Source organism: Pelobates fuscus, chromosome 10, assembly GCF_036172605.1.
Source record: "Pelobates fuscus isolate aPelFus1 chromosome 10, aPelFus1.pri, whole genome shotgun sequence".
In the NCBI taxonomy this organism is placed as follows: Eukaryota; Metazoa; Chordata; class Amphibia; order Anura; family Pelobatidae; genus Pelobates; species Pelobates fuscus.
The window spans coordinates 108,042,557-108,064,418 of NC_086326.1; the positions used below are offsets into that span (position 1 = coordinate 108,042,557).

Genomic DNA, 21,862 nt, shown 5'->3' on the forward strand with positions numbered 1-21,862 from the left:
CTACAATCAATGTGGGGTGGAATTTAATGTACTTTCTATTTGATCATGAAAAATATCCTAAAGGAGATATAGAAGTACAATTAGATTTTTCTGTACTCCCAAATAATGGTAGGATAAACAGGTAAAAAAAAAACAAAAAAGAATAAATAATAAAATAATAAATATATATATATATATATATATATATATATATATATATATATATAATAGTTTGGAAAAATAAAAATATAAATGTAAGAAATATAGAGTGAAAATTCTAGTTTAAAAATGTATATATGTAAAAAATACAGTAGGATTACAAATTCCTCCTGGTGGAGTACTACGAATAGCTAAATTCAGTTGATACAAAAAGTATACAGTGAATTAGAGTGTGTAAATATTTAAAATAGTATCCACGAAATATCTACAGTTGAACCGTGGTTCACAATGTACCAAATTCACCACTGAATACAACAGGATACCTCTTCCCGACAAGACCCTAGTGGGGGGTGAATAATGTACTAGGTAGACGGAAGTTGTGCCAAGAACAACAAATAGGTATTAGCAGGTCTTGTCCCAGTTGAAGCCTACAACCCAATGTTTACCCCCTCCTATATGGGATGACAGGTAGGGTGCATGTGCCGGCTGATCCCTATACTTGGCTGCCAAATATGTAGGGATTAGAAATCTCTTTTATTAACTCAGACAAGTATAGGGATCAGCCGGCACATTCACCCTCCCTGTCAACCCCACGCCATCTTCGGATCCACGGGGCCGCCCGATGTCCTCCGTGGCCCCCGCTCCAGGCGCAGCCCTCCCCGAACTGGGAGCCGCACCGTCCACCTCCCGGGCAGCCGCTCCTCCGATGCCCCGGTAGCGCTCCGGGAGGTGTGGCCTCGACCATGCAGCTACCGGGTCCTTTGCGGCCTGGACCTGCCGCCACGCGGCTTCCGACTCTGTCCCAACCGGACCCCACGCCCGGGCTCAGCCTTCTCGGCAGCCTCCAGGCCCGCACAGGACGACCTCTGCCGCCCTCCGGATCCGCTGCTCCCGCCAGGGCCAGTCCAAGTTGGGCCCGCAGCCAGTCCACGCCACGTACTCGAGCCGCCGACCGGATCCCCTCCAACAGCTTCTCCATGTCATTCATCGTCCCTGCAGAAAGGAGAAAAAACAAAAGACCCACCAAGCCAAATTCGTGGACACAGGAGTATACACAAACTCAGCCAGGTAGGAAATTAAAAGTGAATGATTTAAAATGGATGCCTATTTAAATAGCCAAGCCTACTTACCCATAACTCCATTCCTTCCTTGCTTCCTCCTATGCCCGCCTCCTGACCCCTGTCAAGGCCTTTTTTCGCTTAGCTGCGCTTTGGCTACATGGGGCTACATTCCCCTCTTCTCTCTGCTTGTCACTCCTAGCTGTAAATGTGTAAAGTTGTGTATCTCTATTCCTTAGGCCCATTCCACAAAGTCACTTAATTTCTTCTCAACTCTAGTGCTGGGCCATTCATGGCCATCTTTGTGCTGGTGCTCCAAGTGAATGCCTATTTGCCTTAATACAGTACCAGCCATTATAACCACACTGTAAATATTTCTATAATGTTCTTATAAGACCATTTTTACTAGTATAAATACATTTTACTTTTTAACCTTATTTTATAAATGAAAACTTGCATTACTAATTGTGTAGTCCACTTTTTGACTCTTGTTTCTCATTAATAACAGTGATATAGAATTAACTTATATAAACAATTCACTGTTCCCATATAGAGTTTGGTTCAATAAAATAAGAAGCACCACTCAGCATGCTGGAAGAAAGAGTAGATGCTGTCGTTGATTGGAAACTGTTACTTATCTGGAAAATACATCACTGAGAAAACTTTAAGATTACGTATTCCTCTGGTGTGCTCCATTTTCTTTTAAATGTATATAAAAGTTTAAAAGAAGTGAAATACAAATTATACAAATATATTCGGGGCCAATACAAACCATTGTGTGGAAATCTATTCACAAACCGGACTTTACATAGGACACGAGGCCATGCGTTTAGACTGGAAGAAAGAAGATTTCGTCTAAGGCAAAGGAAAGGTTTTTTTTACTGTAAGAACAATCAGGATGTGGAATTCTCTGCCTGAAGAAGTGGTTTTATCAGAGTCCATACAGATGTTCAAACAGCTACTAGATGCATACTTGCAAAGACAGAATATTCAAGGATATAATCTTTCAATGTAGGGTAATATGTGCTTGATTCAAGGATAAATCTGACTACCATTCTGGGGTCAAGAAGGAATTTTTTGTCCTAGCTTGTTGCAAAATTGTGCTTCAAACTGGGTTTTTTTTTTTTTGCCTTTTGGATCAACAGCAAAAAACAGGTGTGAGGAAGGCTGAACTTGATGGACGCAAGTCTCTTTTCAGCTATGTAACTATGAGAAATCACAATCCAGTTCATTGCGGAGCACATAATGGAAATGAAAAGGAGAGCAGAGACATAATTTTTGTTTCTTCCTTTTCACAAAGGCCAAGAATAGGTCAACATTTACAATGATGATTGACATGGAACCAACATGCAGGATGGAGATAAATACTCTAGTATAGATTTGTACATTTAATGTTAGTTTCCAGAGCTCAGAAATAGATAGTTGCTTTCAGTGCTTTATATAGGAGATACGTATACAGAATATTAAAAACCATGGAAAGTAAATGGTCCCCTTTAAATCTCATAAACAGGTAATAGATGAATAAATACTTTTTTTTTGCAGGTAAACACATTTTGTTTATCTTTATATAAAGAGGTACCAATCAAAAAAATAATATTTTTTTGTGGGACCCAAATAAAGTTTGGGGAGAACTGATGATCCACAGAATTAAAATTGCCTTTGTACACAATGTAGCTGGGGATTGAAGTAGTGCATTCATCCATATTTTCATCCACTTTTTAAATCCTTTATAAAGAAATAGGCACATAATCCAGGTTTGCAACTTTCTACTGTGAGCCCTCGGAAGACTCGGTGTGGCTGAAACGTCTCAGACAATTGTAGCCCTCCCATTATATTTAATAAATTACTTTGATGCTAATACATCTTTAGTACTGCTTTTTTGGGGGGTTATGAATGAAAAACAACAAAATGTGAGCAATTATTTGTCATTGAATGAAATTGTATAGTTGACTACATCTCTAAAAAAATGTGTTATAGATGGATACATATACAGACTAGCATAATGATATAATTGAATGTTTATTTTAGAATAAAACTTTTTTGAAGACAAAATAAAAATAAAATAGCCGTTCTTTCCCTGCAGTGTAGCTATGTTTAACACACCAGGCTATATCAGAGGGTGATAGTAAAATTAAGTCCACACCCACGCCTTGGTTAGGAGTTCTTCCATAGAACCTAGGATAAACACAGTATCATGTCTTGCTATTAAATTCATCATCCTCCAATATAAGAATCAGAATGCCCCTGGCAAGCAGATAGTGAAAGATTTTAAAGCAAGTAGAATCAGTTACAAAGAAGAATGGTTTATAAGACTATAAAGTGATTATGTTTGGATTTTTTATCTGGGCTATTTTAATTATGAAATTAACCTAATGCCGGTCAAAATGATGTATTTACTGGGGCACAGCTATAGACAAAACTTCTGAAGGTGCTCCCATTTTTCATAATGTACATGCTTGTGAATGGGAAGTTCTATGTTCTTATGGACATGTGCAAAGTGCATATATTAGGCATGCTATATAAAGAATGCAACGAGTCTAAGTGTATTTAGTGAGTATATGATGTTATTATGGGCTAGGGTCTAATGCCATGGATAAACAGAAACTTTTCGTCATACTTGCTGTTATTTTCGTTCCTGGCTATTTCACGGCATTAGACTTATAGGCAGCTACTTTCCTCTCAGCTTATAGGATGAAAACCAAAGTCTTTATAGGAAGGAACCGGAAACAGAGGAACCCCTGTTTAATTACTAGACAAACATGTGTGGGAACATAATGATGTCACGTAATAGCTGAGAAAAGAAACTTATGGTAAATATGAAAATTTTAACACAGCTGAGAAATTGCTATCTGACTCCAAGTCTTGAATATTCCTTGTCTTAGATGCCTCACACTTATCATAGGATGAAGATGAATTCATCTTCTGGACCTCCCTCCTCATTAGATTTCCTGATGCCTCCTTAATAGCTTGCTACACAGACTACTTAATGTAGGTGAGAATATCTGGTGGAGGTACTATCTGGACTGACCCACAACTGACAGAAAACCTAGAACCCCAGTGAAGTAAAGGCACATTAAATAAATTAGGTTAAACACAATAAACATTAACAGCCATGAAATCTCTAAGGATACTTAGGGTGCGGGGAGCGGGAGGGAGGCACTGTTCATATCACCGCAGCTACACACAGCTTGGTGAGACTATTTGCCAATACCTATCAACATAATGCTACTATGACAGTGGTCAGTGCAGACTGAATTCTATAGCCACTAAGAAAAAATTTCAGGATGTCACCTGCATGTCATCTGGGATTTTCAGCAAGAAAAGTTTAAGCACTGTACAAAAAAAGGAGCGGGTTGAACCAAAAGATAAAAAAAGAAAGGTTGGTTCCCTGACCAGACCTGCTGAATGGACAGAAAAAAAAGACTAGAGGTCTTCTGTAAGGGTTTCTTATCTGCTTTTGGGTTTTTTCTTCCGATTCTATCAGTTGGTAGGGGAGGTATTACCCCAAAATGTAATGCTGCCTTGTATAGCCGAGAGAATTATATTATTTATTTATATCTACAATTTTTCTGTTGTGGACACAGGAAAACTAATTTTCTATTTACTAAAAATAAATATATCTCTGGTAATATGATCTACTCAGCATTTTTAATATATGAATATAATATCAGTTTTTGTGTAGTATGTTTGCAATGCAAATTCCAATATTTAGATTCTGTGTTTCATGTTGCATTTTGTATATATAATGCATAGTGTACATAAGGCATAGAATAATGGTGTGCATATGATGCATTGTAGTACTATGTAATTGTAGCTTATTTGTTAGATAATGTTTATAAATTCACTTTTTTTTGTTTTTAATCTGAGTCCACTGTTTTTAAAAATGATCAGGAACTTCTTAGTCAACACCTATAGGAACATTTAAAATCAGTGCTTGGTTCAGGCCTTCTTAGTCTTCACAAGGCCTTTACTGACTAGGCTGCGGTACAGTTCTTGCACATAGGTGTAAACACATTTAGAGTCCGGAACCTTCATATGCACCATGTCCTCTACGTCCAACAGTGGTGGACAGTCAGCAAGTTGTCTGGAGAGAGAAAATAGAAAAGTTGTAAAGTAATAATAGTAGTAACAAGGGACTACAGTGAACAGAAAGAAAGAAAAACAGAAAATGAGAGAGAAAAAACAGAAAGGAGGAAACATTTTTAATAAAAAAAAATATAAACAGGATGAGAAGCAGAGTTTGATAAGAGATAATACATTACTAATTAAATAGTGGCTTTAGTGGGTATGGTGCTAACTATCCCTAGTTTTCGGACAATCTGTTTTCGAGCAAAACTCTGAGGCACCCACCACCCAACTCCATCCTGTTGCTAAGATTGTAAGACAATTTTCATCCATACTTTCTTCGCCATTCATTGGGTGAGCATGCCAGGCCAGTTGATGTGCTCAGTCAATGAATGGTATTAAAAGAAGGGGATGAGTAGGAGGCTGGGCCTCAGGTGCCATGGGGACACAATGTTTTGTTTACACCATCTGAAAACAGTCTGACCAGGAACACCAAACAAAGACTTTCAGGGTGATTCACTAAAGTGAGAATTCAAGGTGAATTTAAAATGCAAGTTCAAAATAGCCAAACTGGAAACATTCTGTAAGCCAGCTAAGCTTTCACGTTGACTAATTTGGCATTAAATTTGAAATTCACTTCGAATTCACCTTGAATGCTCAGTTTCAAAAGTAACCTTGAGTGTGTTTTCTGGTAGTTGGTAGTCCAGTCTTGACTGCATTAACAGAGGCCATTAAACGGTGAATTAATATGAGTTACTTATTGGTCGATCTGCATACAACGCACAATAACGGACTTGAATTGAAAATACCAGACTAGCAACAAAACAGTAAAATTACTTTATTTTTTTTTGTATCTGTGACATGCTCAATGAAAAGGGGAGGTGAGGATCAAAGGTATTGTTTGACAGGGCTGGAACTCTGTACCTACTAACTTATTAGCTGGCTAGCTGCTTTATTTTGCAGAGTTTATTAAGTAAAATCTCCTTCACTTCATATAATACTTAATATTTATTTTGGTATGGAAGGTTTACAAGTGGAGGGTGAATTTGAACACTGTTAAGTGACTGTACTCCCTTGTACACAAGTTATATTAAAAAGTAATGAGACCCATTCACCACTGACAATGTGGTTTATATTTATATCCAGAACCACATTGTATTACCCAACTACATGTTTCACCATAATGGATCTTTCAAATTACATTTTTAGGTTAGTGTTAGGGATAGTGTACATGGTAAAGAAGTGTTCGGGTTAGTAGTTAGTATTAGGGAACAGCAGGGGTAATAAGTGCAGTGTTAATGTTTAGTGTTAATACAATGTAAGGGTCAACTTTTAGTGATAGTGAAGCATGTTCGAGTAATGTAGTGGTTAATATGTAGTGTAGTCTGTTAAGGTAATGTAGGAGTTAATGTGTAGTGTTGTATGTTAGGGTAGTATAGGGATTAGGAGTAGGACTAAGGTATGCATGGGTTCAGGTTCATAGACGGCTCCAAAGACTGTTTTAAATTAACTGTTAAATCTTTTTCTATTACAGTAGTTAAAGGGACACTGTAGGCACCCAGACCACTTCAGCTCATTGAAATGGTCTGGATATAGTGTCCCTTTTGAACTTAGTGCTGCAATAGTGCCAGGAATACAGCTTTGTATAGTATCCCTTTACGTACAAACTTCCCATATTAGCAATGATTGGAACTGCCTCCCTAATCATCTCTTGTGTCATCTCTTCTACAACCCCAAGTCTTCTCCCCAGGACACCACCCTTACTCTGCAGTGCTGAATGCAAGTTGAAAGTTCCCTCTTCTGTTCTTTGGGTCAAGAGAATCATAATCAAAGGCATCTGGGAAGAAGGCATGGATGAGTGCGCAGAAAGCAAGGCCACTGCTCCAACTGCTGGAGAAATTCTGTATTTCAACACCCTTGTAGATAAAAGTAAAATGCGAAAGGAGAGAAACACAAGTTAGTGTTTTCTTTTCAAACAGTTTTTATTAAAAAGTTTAATACTGATACAGCAAACAAACCGTGGTATAATGGTATAAACAATTACCCGGTAGTAGTAAAATATTAATACATCAATAATAGGGTATCATGGTGCAAAATGTTATAAAATGTGTTTCCCAACGTGGAATGTATGTTGTACCTCTTTCTGATGTCTTTTTCTTTGATATCCCATTCATGTCTAAGAAGGCCAAGTGTGTTAGATGGTGCTCTAAGCATAGGTTCACATCTCATATTTTCAAACAATAGGTTAATAACTTTCCTAATATCAGGAAATACAGGAGATTTCCAGTGACGTGGTAGAGCCATAGTGGCTGAGATGAGAATATGTCCTAAAATGATGCGTTTGTGCTTAGGTGAATTGTCAGGAATCTTTTTGAACAAACATAGTTCAGGTGTTAGTGTGATTATGAAGTCATCAATAAGTCTATTCAAAATAAGAATGTCATCCCAGTAAGACTTCAATTTAGGGCATGTCCACAGCGTCTGGCAAAAGATAACCCACCTGACCACACTTACTCCAACACTTGTTGGTAGGAGACAATTGCAGCTTAAAACGCCTGGAGGGAGTGAGATACCATCTGTATAGAATCTTGTAGTGAGATTCCAAATGTGACACACACTGTGTAATGCCCCGTAAAGCTGATGTGAAATCTAACCATTTATTCAAGTTAGTATTTTCCTTAGTGCTCTTTATAGTTTTTCTATTCTGTTTCACCTTGTTTTCTCGTAGTAATTTTTCAAACAGGAACTACCTATGATATCATATAATAAAGCATAGATTGTTTTTAAATAATTAAATTAGCTGTTGTATGCTTCAGTGAATATGATGGGGGGGAGGGGGTTCACTTCTATAACAACCACCCCCAGTCTACTTTCCCAAGCAGGGCAAACATACTCCATGATGTTTTGTTGGCTTTGTTGAACAGAGTGATGCCACATCACTCCATTCCTATACTCCCTAGCCAGCGCTAGCAGTGATGTCTAGGCAGTTACCATAGCAACCACAATGCAAAAGCTGTGGTGTCTATGGGTGGAGAACCAAGTAATCTCCTATGGGAGGTCTAGTCTGCCCCCGCCTGTATCTTAATTCCTCGGCATTGAGTGTCCTTCAATTGAGATAAATAGGATTTTTCTCCCAAACTATATATTTGCTACCAAAACAAAACTCTTTAAAATAGCGCTAAAGTAGGGGGGCGGGGCCGGACCGCCGAGCCGAGCGGTCGCAGGGAAGAGCAGCTCCTGCATAGTATGGCTTCCCCACGCTATAAATCGTGATTCTCACGGACCCAGGCGACCAACAACTGTGACCAGCAACACAGACAAGCTACCGGAGCCGGGGAGAGGCTTGCTCCCGGAGCTCTAGTCCCCCGGAGGGGGTTTCCCTGAAGCATTTCACGGGATCCAGCCTGGCGGTGAGTGGAGTGGACGGCCGCCGCTCCACTATCCCGCCCAACGGAGCATGTCATACATGAAACATAATGGCGGTTCCGGCCCTGTACCCCCCCCCCACCGGACCGGGGGGGTGATCCCGGTCCATGCCCCAAACTGAGATCGGAGGCACTACCAGACCACCGTGCAGGCCCAAGGCCAAGATGGCGGAGACCACATGGGCGAGGAATAACCTGCTGAGCCCGAGCCAGAGAGCAGACACATCCTGACATGGCACACGAGGCTGCAACTCACACCACAACGAGGTACCCAAGCCCAGAGACTCACCGGGCGCAAAGCCCCGCAGACCCTGCTCGATGCACAGCTCACATGGATGGGGCTGCCCACGAGGCCGCTCGCCCTTCTTCTGAGCTGGGCGCTCAACGAGAGGAACCCCTCTACTGCCTGCCATACACCCTGGGAGAAGATGAGGATCGACACCCAGGGCCCACGATCCTGCTGATGGGATCAATGGCATAAGGGCGCGAGCGCCTACAAAGGCCTCAGGCCTCAGGCTAGTGGCGTCCGGACGTAGTGCTACCACAACACATGGGAAAATGGAAGACGGACGGAATCCACCTCGAAACACAACAACGTACCCGGTGGAGCGTGCAGACGAGCAGGGGGGGGGGGGTAATACCACGTAACCTGGACTTGTGCCTAAATCTCCGGAACAGCCGGACGCAACATCACTGCACATTGCCTTGGTCCGACCGCTAGACATGCCGCACATACCTTGGGACGCAGCAGGCGGGAACTTCGCTCATCGGGACATATGGGCATGCAACACTGGGCAGCCTGCAGCACCAAGCATGTATAATTTCTTTGCCCATACCAAAAGACGAGACTATCATTTTTGCTTACCCTGTTGGCCCCCTCATAACCTTTGACGCTGGGCGAAATCTAACGAAGTTTCACCTGTACCGGACACAAGGTGCCGGTCTTAGCTTCCCTGCCCTACCAACAACACACATGTGAGGCTGTACGAGTCTAAGGAGCCAGGTTATCTAGCCCCCATATCTAGCTTGTATTTAAACATGTATTCAGCAACTCGTACTAGCGTAGGATGCCTGTTTGCTCCCCTTGGTATGTCTTCCTTGCCTCCCGACCACTCACTCATTGGCCTCTGCATAGCATGATATGTATTTTACGTATACTTAACTACAGGCCAGACTCCCAGGGCCAATCCTAAAAACATGTGTACCTCCTATGTAAGCGACTAGCATTTCCACGGGGCCAACTGCATAATACCTAGCATATACCTAAACAGATACCACATAGGTATTCGCAGTTGAACCATGTCCAGCATGCACCCTACTCTTGACTATCACCAAAGCAACCTTATCTTTAACAATGTTTAGCCTGTTTTACACGACCTATCCAAGTTGCGTATATAACCTTTGTTTTGACCTCATAGAGAGGCTTTGGTGACCTGCTTAAGGCTCTCCACTTTATTATAAATGCTTTCCTCGTGTTCGTAATTTTATTGAATGCTTAAAAATATAAAATGAGGCAGTTTCTCATGAGAGATGATGTACTGTATTGACGTGACCCCAAGCTGTATGAAACTGTACACCCCCTCTTTTATTCTGTACCCCAATTAACTAATGCCTCAATAAAAGACAGATTAAAAAAAAAAAAAAAAAAAAAATAGCGCTAAAGTAGCATAAGTCATGACCGGTTCCCTTTATAGAAACAGTGAACTACTAGAGTACTTTGAATAGCCTGTAAAGACACTCAGTGTGCGTATTGTCTTGGTAATACATCATCTTTAATCTGATAATAGGCTTCCTAGAATGGCATTCCTGATTTCAATGGGATAATAATAACATTGAAACACATGCTGTGACAGGCAGCAGATAAGAACCAATGTTTATTTTTCGATGTTCCATCTCTCAACATCTTTACTTTATTACACCTACTAAATGAATCTCACAACCTTCGCATGCACTTCAATGCAATTGCTCAATAAGCTAGTTTTACTTATGAGAAATCAAAAATAATATCTAGTAATGTCTTGGCTCTGTTTAAAAAATGCAGCTCATAAATAACTTTGTATGAGAAAAATAATAAGCTGAGGACACCACTTTGCCACCAAATGTTTGATGGACTAGTATGACTCATAGAAGTGAGTGGCATATACAATATGTATTTTTGAGGTGTGAAAAGAAATTATAGTAAAGTTCAACACTTTTTTTTGTCCTTTTTTAAAAGCAAAATGTAAGGAATAGGTAGACATAATGCTAAAAAATATGGAAATAAAAACAGTTCCCCTTTGATGATGTATACAATAATTGTTACAGACACCCCCTATATGCTAACAATAACCATTTCTTGATTACTCATGGGTTTATTGTTCTTTGTGAAAGGTCAATATATTATAATTCAGCATTAGTGCTGTAGAACTTGCTAAAGCTTGTCTTTCCTATATTTGCAGAAAAAAAGATTGTGACTGACTGAGCTTTATCTTATCTGGCAAATTCCAAAAAGAACCTGGAATGAGGTTCCTATGAGTTTGTCCTGAAATAAGCCCTGATTATATGATTAAGTGATTAGCTTTGGCTGAGTCTCAGATGGTAATCTACCTTTTCTGGTTGGCATTTATTCACTGCTAATACTAAAACACCTATGACCTTAATTTAATTTGTTTGAATCTGATAGAGAAAAAACAAAATTTTTAAAATTATTTATCTTCAGAAGTCACCATTATTGATATATAATTTTTAAAAAAAGTCTAGCAGAAAATGGAAATCTGAAATCTGATTTCATGCAAACAAATCAAATTGAGAAATACACAATAGAAGGGAAAAGGGCGCTATACACAAAATACTACAACTGGTGCAGCTTAAAAACACCTCGGTGTACAGTCACTTATTACACCAAATGAGAGATATAGTGAACAGAAAAAAAAAAGGTGAAAGCGCACAAACAGTGGAATATTTTATCTTTAAAATCTTGTATAGGTCCTATTTTCAGCAACAGACAGTAACTGTGGACCCTATATATAATATATACAAGAAAACAACATAGTGTATACTGTTGAAACCTATTTACAATATGTGGAGAATAAAAAAGGTTCACTCACACTTTCCAGAGCCACATAAGTTAGGCTCTGGACTGTAAAGGTATTTCATCCACCAAGGGATACACTGGATCTGATCCTCCTCTTAGATGTTTGCAATAAGTTTTTCTTAGCAGGAACTCAGGAATAGTGATGTAGCGAACACAACATTTTCGGTTCGCGAACGGCGAACGCGAATTGCCGCAAACGTTCGCGAACCGGCAAACCGGGCAAACCGCCATTGACTTCAATGGGCAGGCGAATGAAAACCCACAGGGACTCTTTCTGGCCACAAAAGTGATGGAAACGTTGTTTCAAGGGGACTAACACCTGGACTGTGGCATGCCTGAGGGGGATCCATGGCAAAACTCCCATGGAAAATTACACAGTTGATGCAGAGTCTGGTTTTAATCCATAAAGGGCAGAAATCACCTAACATTCCTAAATCACAATGGATATGGATTGACACCTGAAATATGACATATTGACACCTTGACATATGGATTGACACCTGTCCTCAGAGACCCTGATACACACTGACACAGAGCAGAATAGGGACTGTTTACCCTACATAGGGTCACTTGGCAGGTATGGCTTGATACCTATCCTAAGGATCCCTGATACACACTGACACAGAGCAGAATAGGAACTGTTCCCCCCTGACACCCGCTTTAAGGACACTGACTGCTATTAGCTTACAGTGAAAAACTTTTTCTTTTTAAAGGCACGCTATAATGACACCAGATATGAGTGGCAAAGTACACTGGCAGAGGTTGGCAGAGTACACGCTGAAGGCCTGACACCCAGACGCTTGCAGACAACTAACTGCTATTCAATCTATTACAGTGAAAACATTTTTTTTGTTTTTAAATGCAAGCTTAAGCTATTGTGACACCAGATATGAGTGGTGGCACTGGGCAAGTGGGTACAGTATCCACTGTGAGCCTGACACAGAAGCTGGCAGGCAGGTAACTGCAATTACATTACACAGAAAAAACAAAAAAACAAAAAGCAGACTGATGTTCTAGCCCTAAAAAGGGCTTTTTGGGGTGCTGTCCTTACAGCAGAGATCAGATGAGTCCTTCAGGACTGTAGTGGACACTGAATACCCTAGCCTAGCTATCAATTTCCCTATCAAATGAGCAGCAGCTACACTTTCCCTTCTCTATCTAAGAATGCAGCTTCAGAATGAATCTAAAATGGATGCTGTACAGGAGGTGGGAGGGTCTGGAAGGGAGGGTCTGCTGCTAATTTGCTGGAATGTGTCTGCTGACCGTGAGGCACAGGGTCAAAGTTTACTCAATGATGACGAATAGGGGGCGGATCGAACCGCGCATGTGTTCGCCCACCGTGGCGAACGCGAACACGCTATGTTCGCCGGGAACTATTCGCCAGCGAACAGTTCGGTACATCACTACTCAGGAACCAGGTAAGGTGAAGTGTTAAAATAAACATTTATTTGGTATAAAATAATAAAAGCAGAAATTGCTGACACAGCAGCTAGCACAACGCGTTTCGACCCTCCAGGGTCTTTTTCTTCACCTTTTTTTGTATGAAAGAGTCAATGGTTGTGAAGCAAAGTTTATCCAGGCTTCTGTACATCCGTGTTACATTTATTTACAAATATATCAAAAATATCAAAGATTACATTTGAAAAATCGGTGTTGTATGCAGAGAATACAGCATATTAATAAGGCCAAATCCATAAAATGCCTGGAGTGTCCCTGTAAAAGTGATAAACTCACTTTAATAATTTTGTTATTAATGTATCTACAAACTCTCTTTCTCACCTGATGGTCTCTTGTTTTTGCCCGGCACCAATCCAGTAACATGTTCTTCACCGCACTTGCTCCACAACTTGTCGATCTCTGGACACGAACACCTGATGTAGCCACCCTGTAAGGCACCTGTATTAGCAAACTTCACATGCAGACTTTAACAGACTTTTCTTTACTAACCCCAGAAATGCATAATTGTATTGTGTTTATTCACAGTAAATTGTGGTGAATGGAAAGCAAAATTTCTAAATTTACTGCAAGTAAAGTAAGAGTTGCAAAGTAAGATTCAATGCAACTTTTTCCAGCCAAGGCCTTGATTAACTTTTATAATATTTTTTTGTTAAATAGAAAAATATTAAAAAAAATATCACATATAAAAACCACATCAAAATATTAAAGTATTAAAATATCTCTCAAAAATATTAAATAATTGTAAACTTTTTTTTACAAATATTAACTTATTTGAAAAACGAATCCAACAATTTTAAATTGAGGCCTACATTTTGCAATTTAGTTTTCAGTTCACCACTAATGAATAACACCACTAATAAATAAATTCAGATGTATAATGAAAAAGATTAATTTTGAGATACATATCAAAATCTGGTAGGCTGCATAGATTTCACTTCAGTAGAGAGGTTTTTCTTAGACATGTAAACAGATTTTTTTCGTGGGAATTTGTTCAAAGATAAAAAAAAAAAAAAAAAAGTTTGACCGATTCTTTGCCACAAGCCTTTTCCTTTCAGCTGAAAGTTGCTTAAAATTTTAGGTGAACTAACAAATGTAAATCATTAAGCTCTATAGGAAAGGAATTAAGACAAACAGGGTTAATGACAATTGAAAGCAAAAATAAAGATAAAAAATAAATGAAATAAAGCAAAATAAAAAATAAAAATATTACTTGTAAAGAAAGTGTGGTGGACTCTCGGTAAAAATAAATTTAGTAGGCCGAGATTACCACGTGGCATGTGTACGTGCATATGCTGACGTATCGATCAGTTGGTTGCACGAGGCAAGATACGATCAGTAGTGTACGGAGCATGTGCAAGAATACAGGATATAGTATTCCCCTCCTCCATTGTGCTGGACAGGCCATGCGGTCAAGCAGGAAGTTAATTCTTATTTGTATTGATTGGTCAAGAGAATGTGCGGGTGGAGCTTAATATGGGAGGAGTTATGTGCCTATATAAGGAGCCTGCACTATTGTCCGGGGCTCAGAACTTGCTGTATTTTGGTGACACTAGTCCCTCTGAGTCCCGATCGGTGATCCAATAAAGAATCTCTTCCTTCCTGAAGAAACCTGTGTCCATCTCTCTGTGCTTGGCTTCCGTCAGTTTCTCCGGTATCATTTGGTGCATTGGCCGGGAAGCTCATCGTTCAACGGTAGCTGAGAGGCAGAGGCGTGAGACGGTCTATCTTTGCCCACGTTCTCTACGGCTGCACCCCTGAACTTCTGCGTGGACCTCCCTTCGTCTCGGCGCCACTGGTCTGTTGTCCAGGAGATCATCGGCCTCTACGTAAGAAGTGCTGGGGTGTCCCCGTCGATGAGTGTGAACTCAGGTTCAGGAACGAGGAGGTAAGACAACTGCTGTTTTAGACGGCAGACCCACTAGGGGTATACCGATTGTGCGGTAGGCCCAAAAGGGGTTTAAATCTGTGTATGGAATCTGCCCCCTCTGTCGGAGGGAAGGAGCGAAGGCGCACCGCTCAATCGAACGCTCTTTAGTAAGACCGTTTGATTTGGTTTGGAGTCAGGCGGGGTTCTGGTGTAAATAGCCCTAGCCGGACACCGGTGTCTTGTCTAGACTAGCGTTCTAGGGTGTATATTACGTTCGCTAGGTCGGAGGGACCGGGAGACTAAGCGGCGTCTGTGTAAATTCGGTTCGCTAGCTCTCAACCTATCTTGGCTAAGTGGGAAGGCGTGTAAATTTGGAACCCACTAGATTTTTGATAGAGTAATAGACTAAGAGGCGTCTGTGTAAATTCGGTCCTCTAGTTCGCTATATGTGGTGCTTGGGCAGTGTGGCTAACCAAAACGGGTGTATATAGTTTTAGGTAGTCCATTCAAGGTACTGGCCAATAGTTTAGTTGGGATTGTATATGTGTTAAAGATTGTTAGTAAAGTGTATATCTTGTTAGATAGCGCGAGCTCAGCCGTCTAGCGAGAGTGTTAATAGTGTGTTGCTGTATCATAGTGCACGGTACCATAACCCTGTATATTTACTGACACTGTATATAAGTACTAATCATTGTCGTCTATTGCATGTTTAACACCATAACCACTAATGATTGTATTGTGACCTTAAATTGTGCTTTGACCTATGCTAACCGTACTGTAACCGCTATTTGTAAAAGACGATGTTACTGGGGTGTGTTATAGACGGGTAATTCATATATAGAGAATTATAGCGTGGGTGACTGTATAGTTTCGCCAAAGGGCATAATATTGATTATTTAGTGACTGGTGTAACAGCTGTGTGTGTACGGGAATTCCCTGAGTGTTTATTGTGTTATTGTGTACGTTTCACTTGGTAACCGTACCACGTGGTGCTGTTGCCAGAGGAAACGGGTGTGACTTTTGAATAGAACGCGTGCATAGTATTCGTTGTCTACGACGTTCCATTGATAAGTATGGGCGCGTCGGAGTCAACGATTTTGGATCCCTTAGGTTGTATGGTAAAGCATTTTAAAAAGGGATTCAAAACATGTGATTTTGGGGTTAAAATGTCTCCTGTACGTTTGGTCACCTTGTGCACTAGGGAGTGGCCTACTTTGGTTGCGGCATGGCCGCCACGTGGTAGTTTGGATCCAACCCTGATACAGCGTGTACACGTGGCTGTGTCAGGTAGGCCTGAACTTTATGGGCAGTTTCCATATATTGATTGTTGGAGACAGGCCGTAAACGACTCGCCAAAATGGATTCAGATATGCCACGAGGAGCAATGTCGCCTCATGGTGGCAAGGACTTGTTTGTCCACTAGGACTGTGGTTAGGCCCATTTTGGACACGCCCCCTGAGTCCGAGATCCCTTTGCCGCCCCCTTACTTCCCTACAGGAAGAGGTGACGCGAGTGCAGGAAATTCTATACCCCTCCCCTCATTGCCTTCATCCACTTCCGCTTCCTCCTCCAGTACAGAATCCACCCCCCCTCGTACTAAACCTCCCCTTCCGGAACCAGGACCAACCCCCATTAGATCTGAATATCCTGATTTGGCGCCACTTCAAACTTCCGGTCAAGCTTCTTCTAGCTCGGCTGGGAGTGTTCTATTCACTAACTTTTCCCAAAATCAAGCTCCCACATCCTCATGCTCTATTACCCCCCGACCGGAACCTCTAACTGACGCCCCTCCACGTAGTCCCATACTAACCCGACAACTGACCGGTACCCAACAATTAAAACATTATCAGATGCCTCTTCGTCTGAATCCTGGGTCAGCCTATCTCGATGCCGCAGGTCAAATGGCACATGCTGACCCAGTCTTCGTATATGTCCCGTTCACGACTACCGATCTCTTGAATTGGAAGACCCACAACTCCTCGTACACTGAGAAACCACAAGCTATGACGGATCTGTTCACCTCGATAGTTCAGACACATAACCCGACATGGGCTGATTGCCAGCAGTTATTAATGACATTGTTTAATAATGAGGAAAGGACAAGGATTAATCAAGCGGCCATTAAAGCGCTAGAGGATAGAGCCCGTGCTTTAAATCAAGCCAATCCGGCAGCATGGGCTGCAACACATTACCCTAACACCGATCCCGATTGGAATGTTAATGGCGCTGATATGGTTCAACTCAAAGCCTATAGAGACGCTATAATTGCTGGCATGAAAGCCGGAGGGAAGAAAGCTATTAATATGTCGAAGACAGTTGAGGTGATTCAGAAAAGTGATGAAGCGCCCAGTGTCTTTTATGACCGATTATTGGAGGCATACCGCTTGTATACCCCCTTTAATCCGGAAGACGCTGATAACTCCCGAATGGTGAACTCCGCCTTTGTCAGCCAAGCTTACGGAGATATTAAGCGCAAGCTACAGAAGTTAGAAGGGTTTGCAGGAATGTCTATTACCCAACTAATGGAGGTAGCAAATAAAGTATACATGAACAGGGAAACAGAGACAAAGAAAGAGGAAGAGCGCAAGATGCGTAAAAAGGCAGATATGCTAGCGGTAGCGATCGCAGGCGTAGATAGACGGGGTCCAGATAGAGGCGATAGTAGATGGAATAGGGAGCCTTTGAGTAGGAATCAGTGCGCGTATTGCAAGGAAGAAGGGCATTGGAGAAACGAGTGTCCGCAAAGAGAGCAGTACGAGAGAGACCAGGGCAGGTTACGGAAACTTTAGAGGCAGAGCAAGAGGTAGAGGAGGCCCCGGAGGGAGTAATGGTAATAGAGGGAGTAATGGGAACAGAGGAAGTGTAAGGGAAGATAGGTACTATCCAGCAGCGCAAAGGTCCCGCGATAGAGAAGGTAGGGACTTTGTGGGATTGGCTGACACGGTTATGGAGGACTATTGATACCGACCGGGCTCCATCCCCCTTGGTCGAGCGGAGCCTATGGTCGATGTATCAATAGGGGGAAAAAGGAGTGCGTTCATGATCGACACTGGTGCTGAACATTCGGTGGTGACTGACCTAGTTGCTCCTCCATCTGGAAGAACTATTACTGTAATAGGAGCAACTGGGAGAAGTGCTGCAAAACCGGTTCTTAAAAGTCGACTCTGTACATTGGGAGGCCACGTAGTAAAACATCAATTCCTTTATATGCCTGAATGTCCAGTCCAATTGCTGGGACGTGATATGCTATCCAAGTTACAAACGCAGATTACGTTCCTACCAAATGGAACAACATCCTTAAAGTTTAATGGACCTTCAGGTATTATGACATTATCCGTACCAAAGGAAGAAGAGTGGCGACTTTATACAGCGTTGACTAGCCAAAACCCTAGGAGTGATGAATCCCTATTCAACATACCAGGAGTTTGGGCAGAGAACAACCCACCAGGACTGGCCCGCAATATTCCACCTATTAAAATCGAACTAAAACTTGGGGTTTATCCAGTGAGCCTAAGACAATATCACATCCCGCAGAAGGCTAAGAAGAACATCCAATCTTATCTGGATAAGTTCATACGGTATGGTATCCTAAAATTCTGAACTTCCCCCTGGAACACCCCATTGCTGCCTGTTCAAAAGCCCGGTACAGATGAGTATCGACCTGTGCAGGACTTGAGAGCAGTCAATGATGCGGTTGTTAGTATACATCCAGTTGTGCCCAATCCATATAACCTGCTTGCTTTAATTCCGGGCGGGGCTACTTACTTTACAGTCTTAGACCTCAAAGATGCCTTCTTTTGCCTCCGAATTGCCGCAGAAAGCCAATGTATCTTCGCTTTCCAATGGGAAAACGCTGTGACGGGCTCAAAACGCCAAATGACCTGGACAAGACTGCCCCAAGGGTTTAAAAATTCACCTACCCTATTTGGTTCAGCTCTAAGTCAAGATCTACTGGATTTCGAGTCCATCCCAGGAGAGTGTGTATTGTTACAATATGTAGATGACTTGTTGATAGCAGCAGTTACAAAGGAAATATGTCAGCAAGCAACGCACGATCTACTACACATTCTCTGGAAGGCAGGATACAAGGTGTCTAGAAGGAAGGCTCAGTTGTGTTTGCCAACTGTCAAATATCTGGGATTCCATATCTCTGAAGGCCAAAGAATTATGGGGCCAGAGAGAAAAGAAGCTGTGTGCCAAATACCGATACCCAAGAATAGAAGACAAGTGCGAGAATTCTTGGGGGCAGCAGGCTTCTGTAGGATATGGATTCCCAGCTACGCGATACTGGCAAAACCTCTGTATGCAGCTATCAAAGGTACAGAGCACGACCCCTTCTTATGGACTCAAGAACAGCAAACGGCATTTGAAGATGTGAAGAAGGCTTTGATGAGTGCCCCAGCATTAGGTCTATCTGATCACACACGACCATTCTACCTGTATGTACATGAGCAAAGAAGAATGGCTGTGGGAGTATTGACACAGTACTTGGGATCATGGCAAAGACCTGTTGCCTACATGTCTAAGCAACTGGATGCAGTGGCCAGCGGTCTTCCACCTTGTCTAAGAGCCGTAGCTGCAGCCGCCCTGCTAGTAGCTGAAGCCGATAAACTCACTCTGGGTCAAGAACTTTATGTACGAGTCCCACATGCAGTACAGACGTTGTTGGATTACAAAGGAAATCATTGGTTTAGTAACAGCCGTATGACCAAGTATCAAGCAATGTTGTGTGAAAACCCAAGAGTGCATTTAGAGACTGTAAATACCTTAAATCCAGCTACCCTTTTGCCACAACCTACTGAAAGTCAACATGATTGTTTGGAAGTAATGGATGAAGTATTTTCAAGTAGACCAGATCTTCGTGATTTTCCCATCCAGAACCCCGATGTTCAATATTACACTGACGGCAGTAGTTATGTGAAAGAAGGGATCCGCTATGCAGGATATGCAGTAACAACAATAGACAAGGTGATAGAAGCTCGGCCACTGGCAAAAGGAACATCAGCACAAAAGGCAGAATTGATAGCACTGACACGAGCGTTACAATTGGCTGAAGGTTTAAGAGTGAACATCTACACGGACTCCAAGTATGCGTTTTTAACCACTCATGCCCACGGAGCTTTGTATAAAGAAAGAGGACTATTGAATTCAGAAGGCAAAGAAATCAAGTACGCAGCTGAAATCCTACAACTATTGGAAGCAGTGTGGGAGCCGAAAGAAGTCGGTATTATACATTGTCGAGCGCATCTGAGAGGAGATGGTGATGTAACCAAAGGAAATAGGATGGCAGATAGTGCAGCTAAGCGTGCCGCTGAATCGGGAAGACAAGAGTATGTGGAGCATATAGCTGCTCTTATACCAACTCCACTGTCTCAATGGCAGCTCAAGAAGAGGAGTGGTTAAAGACTGAACCTGGAAAGTACTTGGAGAACAAATGGTATCAGTTAGAAGATGGAAGAATAGTTATTCCAGCATCACTAGCGGTAGAAATTGTCCAAAACTATCACAACGGGACACATTCTGGAAGAGATAGTACAGAAGAATCTCTCAGAAAAAATTTCTACATACCAAGATTGTCCAACTTGACTCAGGCCATTGTAAGAAGATGTGTAACGTGTGCTAAGAATAATGCAAGGCAAGGACCAGTAAAGCCACCAGGAGTCCAGTTTATGGGGGGACTCCCCATGTCCGATTTACAAATTGACTATACAGTGATGCCTAAATATGGTGGACATCGCTACCTGCTGGTAGTTGTGTGTACCTATTCAGGCTGGGTAGAAGCATGTCCTACTCGTACAGAGAAAGCAGGAGAAGTTGTGAGATTCCTGCTACGAGAAATAATACCCCGATATGGACTACCCTGCTCTATAGGATCGGACAATGGTCCAGCTTTTGTGCACCAATGCCTACAACAACTGACTCATATGCTTGGTATAAAGTGGAGGCTTCATATGGCATATAGACCCCAGAGTTCTGGTAAGGTAGAGAGAATGAATAGAACTATTAAGAATCAGTTGGCTAAAATGTGTCAGGAAACCCAACTTAAGTGGAACGTTCTCTTGCCCATAGCTTTATTGCGAATCCGCAGTACACCTACCAGAAGGATGGGCCTCTCTCCTTTTGAAATCATGTATGGGCGACCACCTCCCGTACTTGGTAACTTAAGGGGGGATTTGAGTCAGTTGGGAGAAGGAATTACCCGGCAGCAGGTTGTAGAGTTGGGTAAGACTATGGAGGAGGTACAGAAATGGGTACAAGATAGATTACCTGTGAATATTTATCCCCCAGTTCATAGTTACCACCCAGGAGACCAAGTGTGGATTAAAGAGTGGAATAATGTACCGTTAGGGCCCAAGTGGAGAGGTCCTTATGTTGTTCTTTTGTCTACCCCTACAGCGATAAAAGTAGCCGAAGTGACTCCGTGGATACATCACTCCAGGGTTAAACCAGCAGCAGTCGATTCTTGGCAAGTTACAGCAGATCCAGAGAATCCCTGCAAGATCCGGTTAAAACGCACGACTCAGTCGGAGTGACGAGGAACCTTGTGGATTACAAATTTTATTGTTTCAGAGATTTGGTGAGTGAGTGAGAAGGCCATAATAAAGCCTGTCCGCTCACCGACGTGTAGTATATAAGACAGGAAAAGTCTCGAAGGGACCCCTGTGAAGACGAGCAGAACTCCATTCCCTGCAGCCCTTACATCCTGGAAGCTGAGGTGCCTTCGCACGGACGAAGACTGAGGATGACGACGAAAGATGTATTCTTAATAATGTTTTTA

At 41.9% G+C, this 21,862-nt stretch overlaps 1 protein-coding gene and 1 pseudogene across 1 annotated transcript in view; one reads left to right on the forward strand and one right to left on the reverse strand.

Moving 5' to 3' along the window:
• Positions 1 to 3,198: 3,198 nt before the first annotated feature.
• SMTNL1 (smoothelin like 1) overlaps positions 3,199 to 21,862 on the reverse strand; it is a 37,034-nt gene continuing 18,370 nt past the window's right edge. The window contains exons 3-5 of the mRNA XM_063434822.1: positions 13,539 to 13,644; positions 7,026 to 7,177; positions 3,199 to 5,280 (exon numbers count right to left, since the gene is read on the reverse strand). Of these exons, the coding sequence (XP_063290892.1) occupies positions 5,136 to 5,280; positions 7,026 to 7,177; positions 13,539 to 13,644 (403 nt within the window). The 3' untranslated portion in view covers positions 3,199 to 5,135. The remainder of the gene's footprint in view (positions 5,281 to 7,025; positions 7,178 to 13,538; positions 13,645 to 21,862) is intronic.
• Positions 17,025 to 20,316, forward strand: LOC134575504 (uncharacterized; annotated as a pseudogene).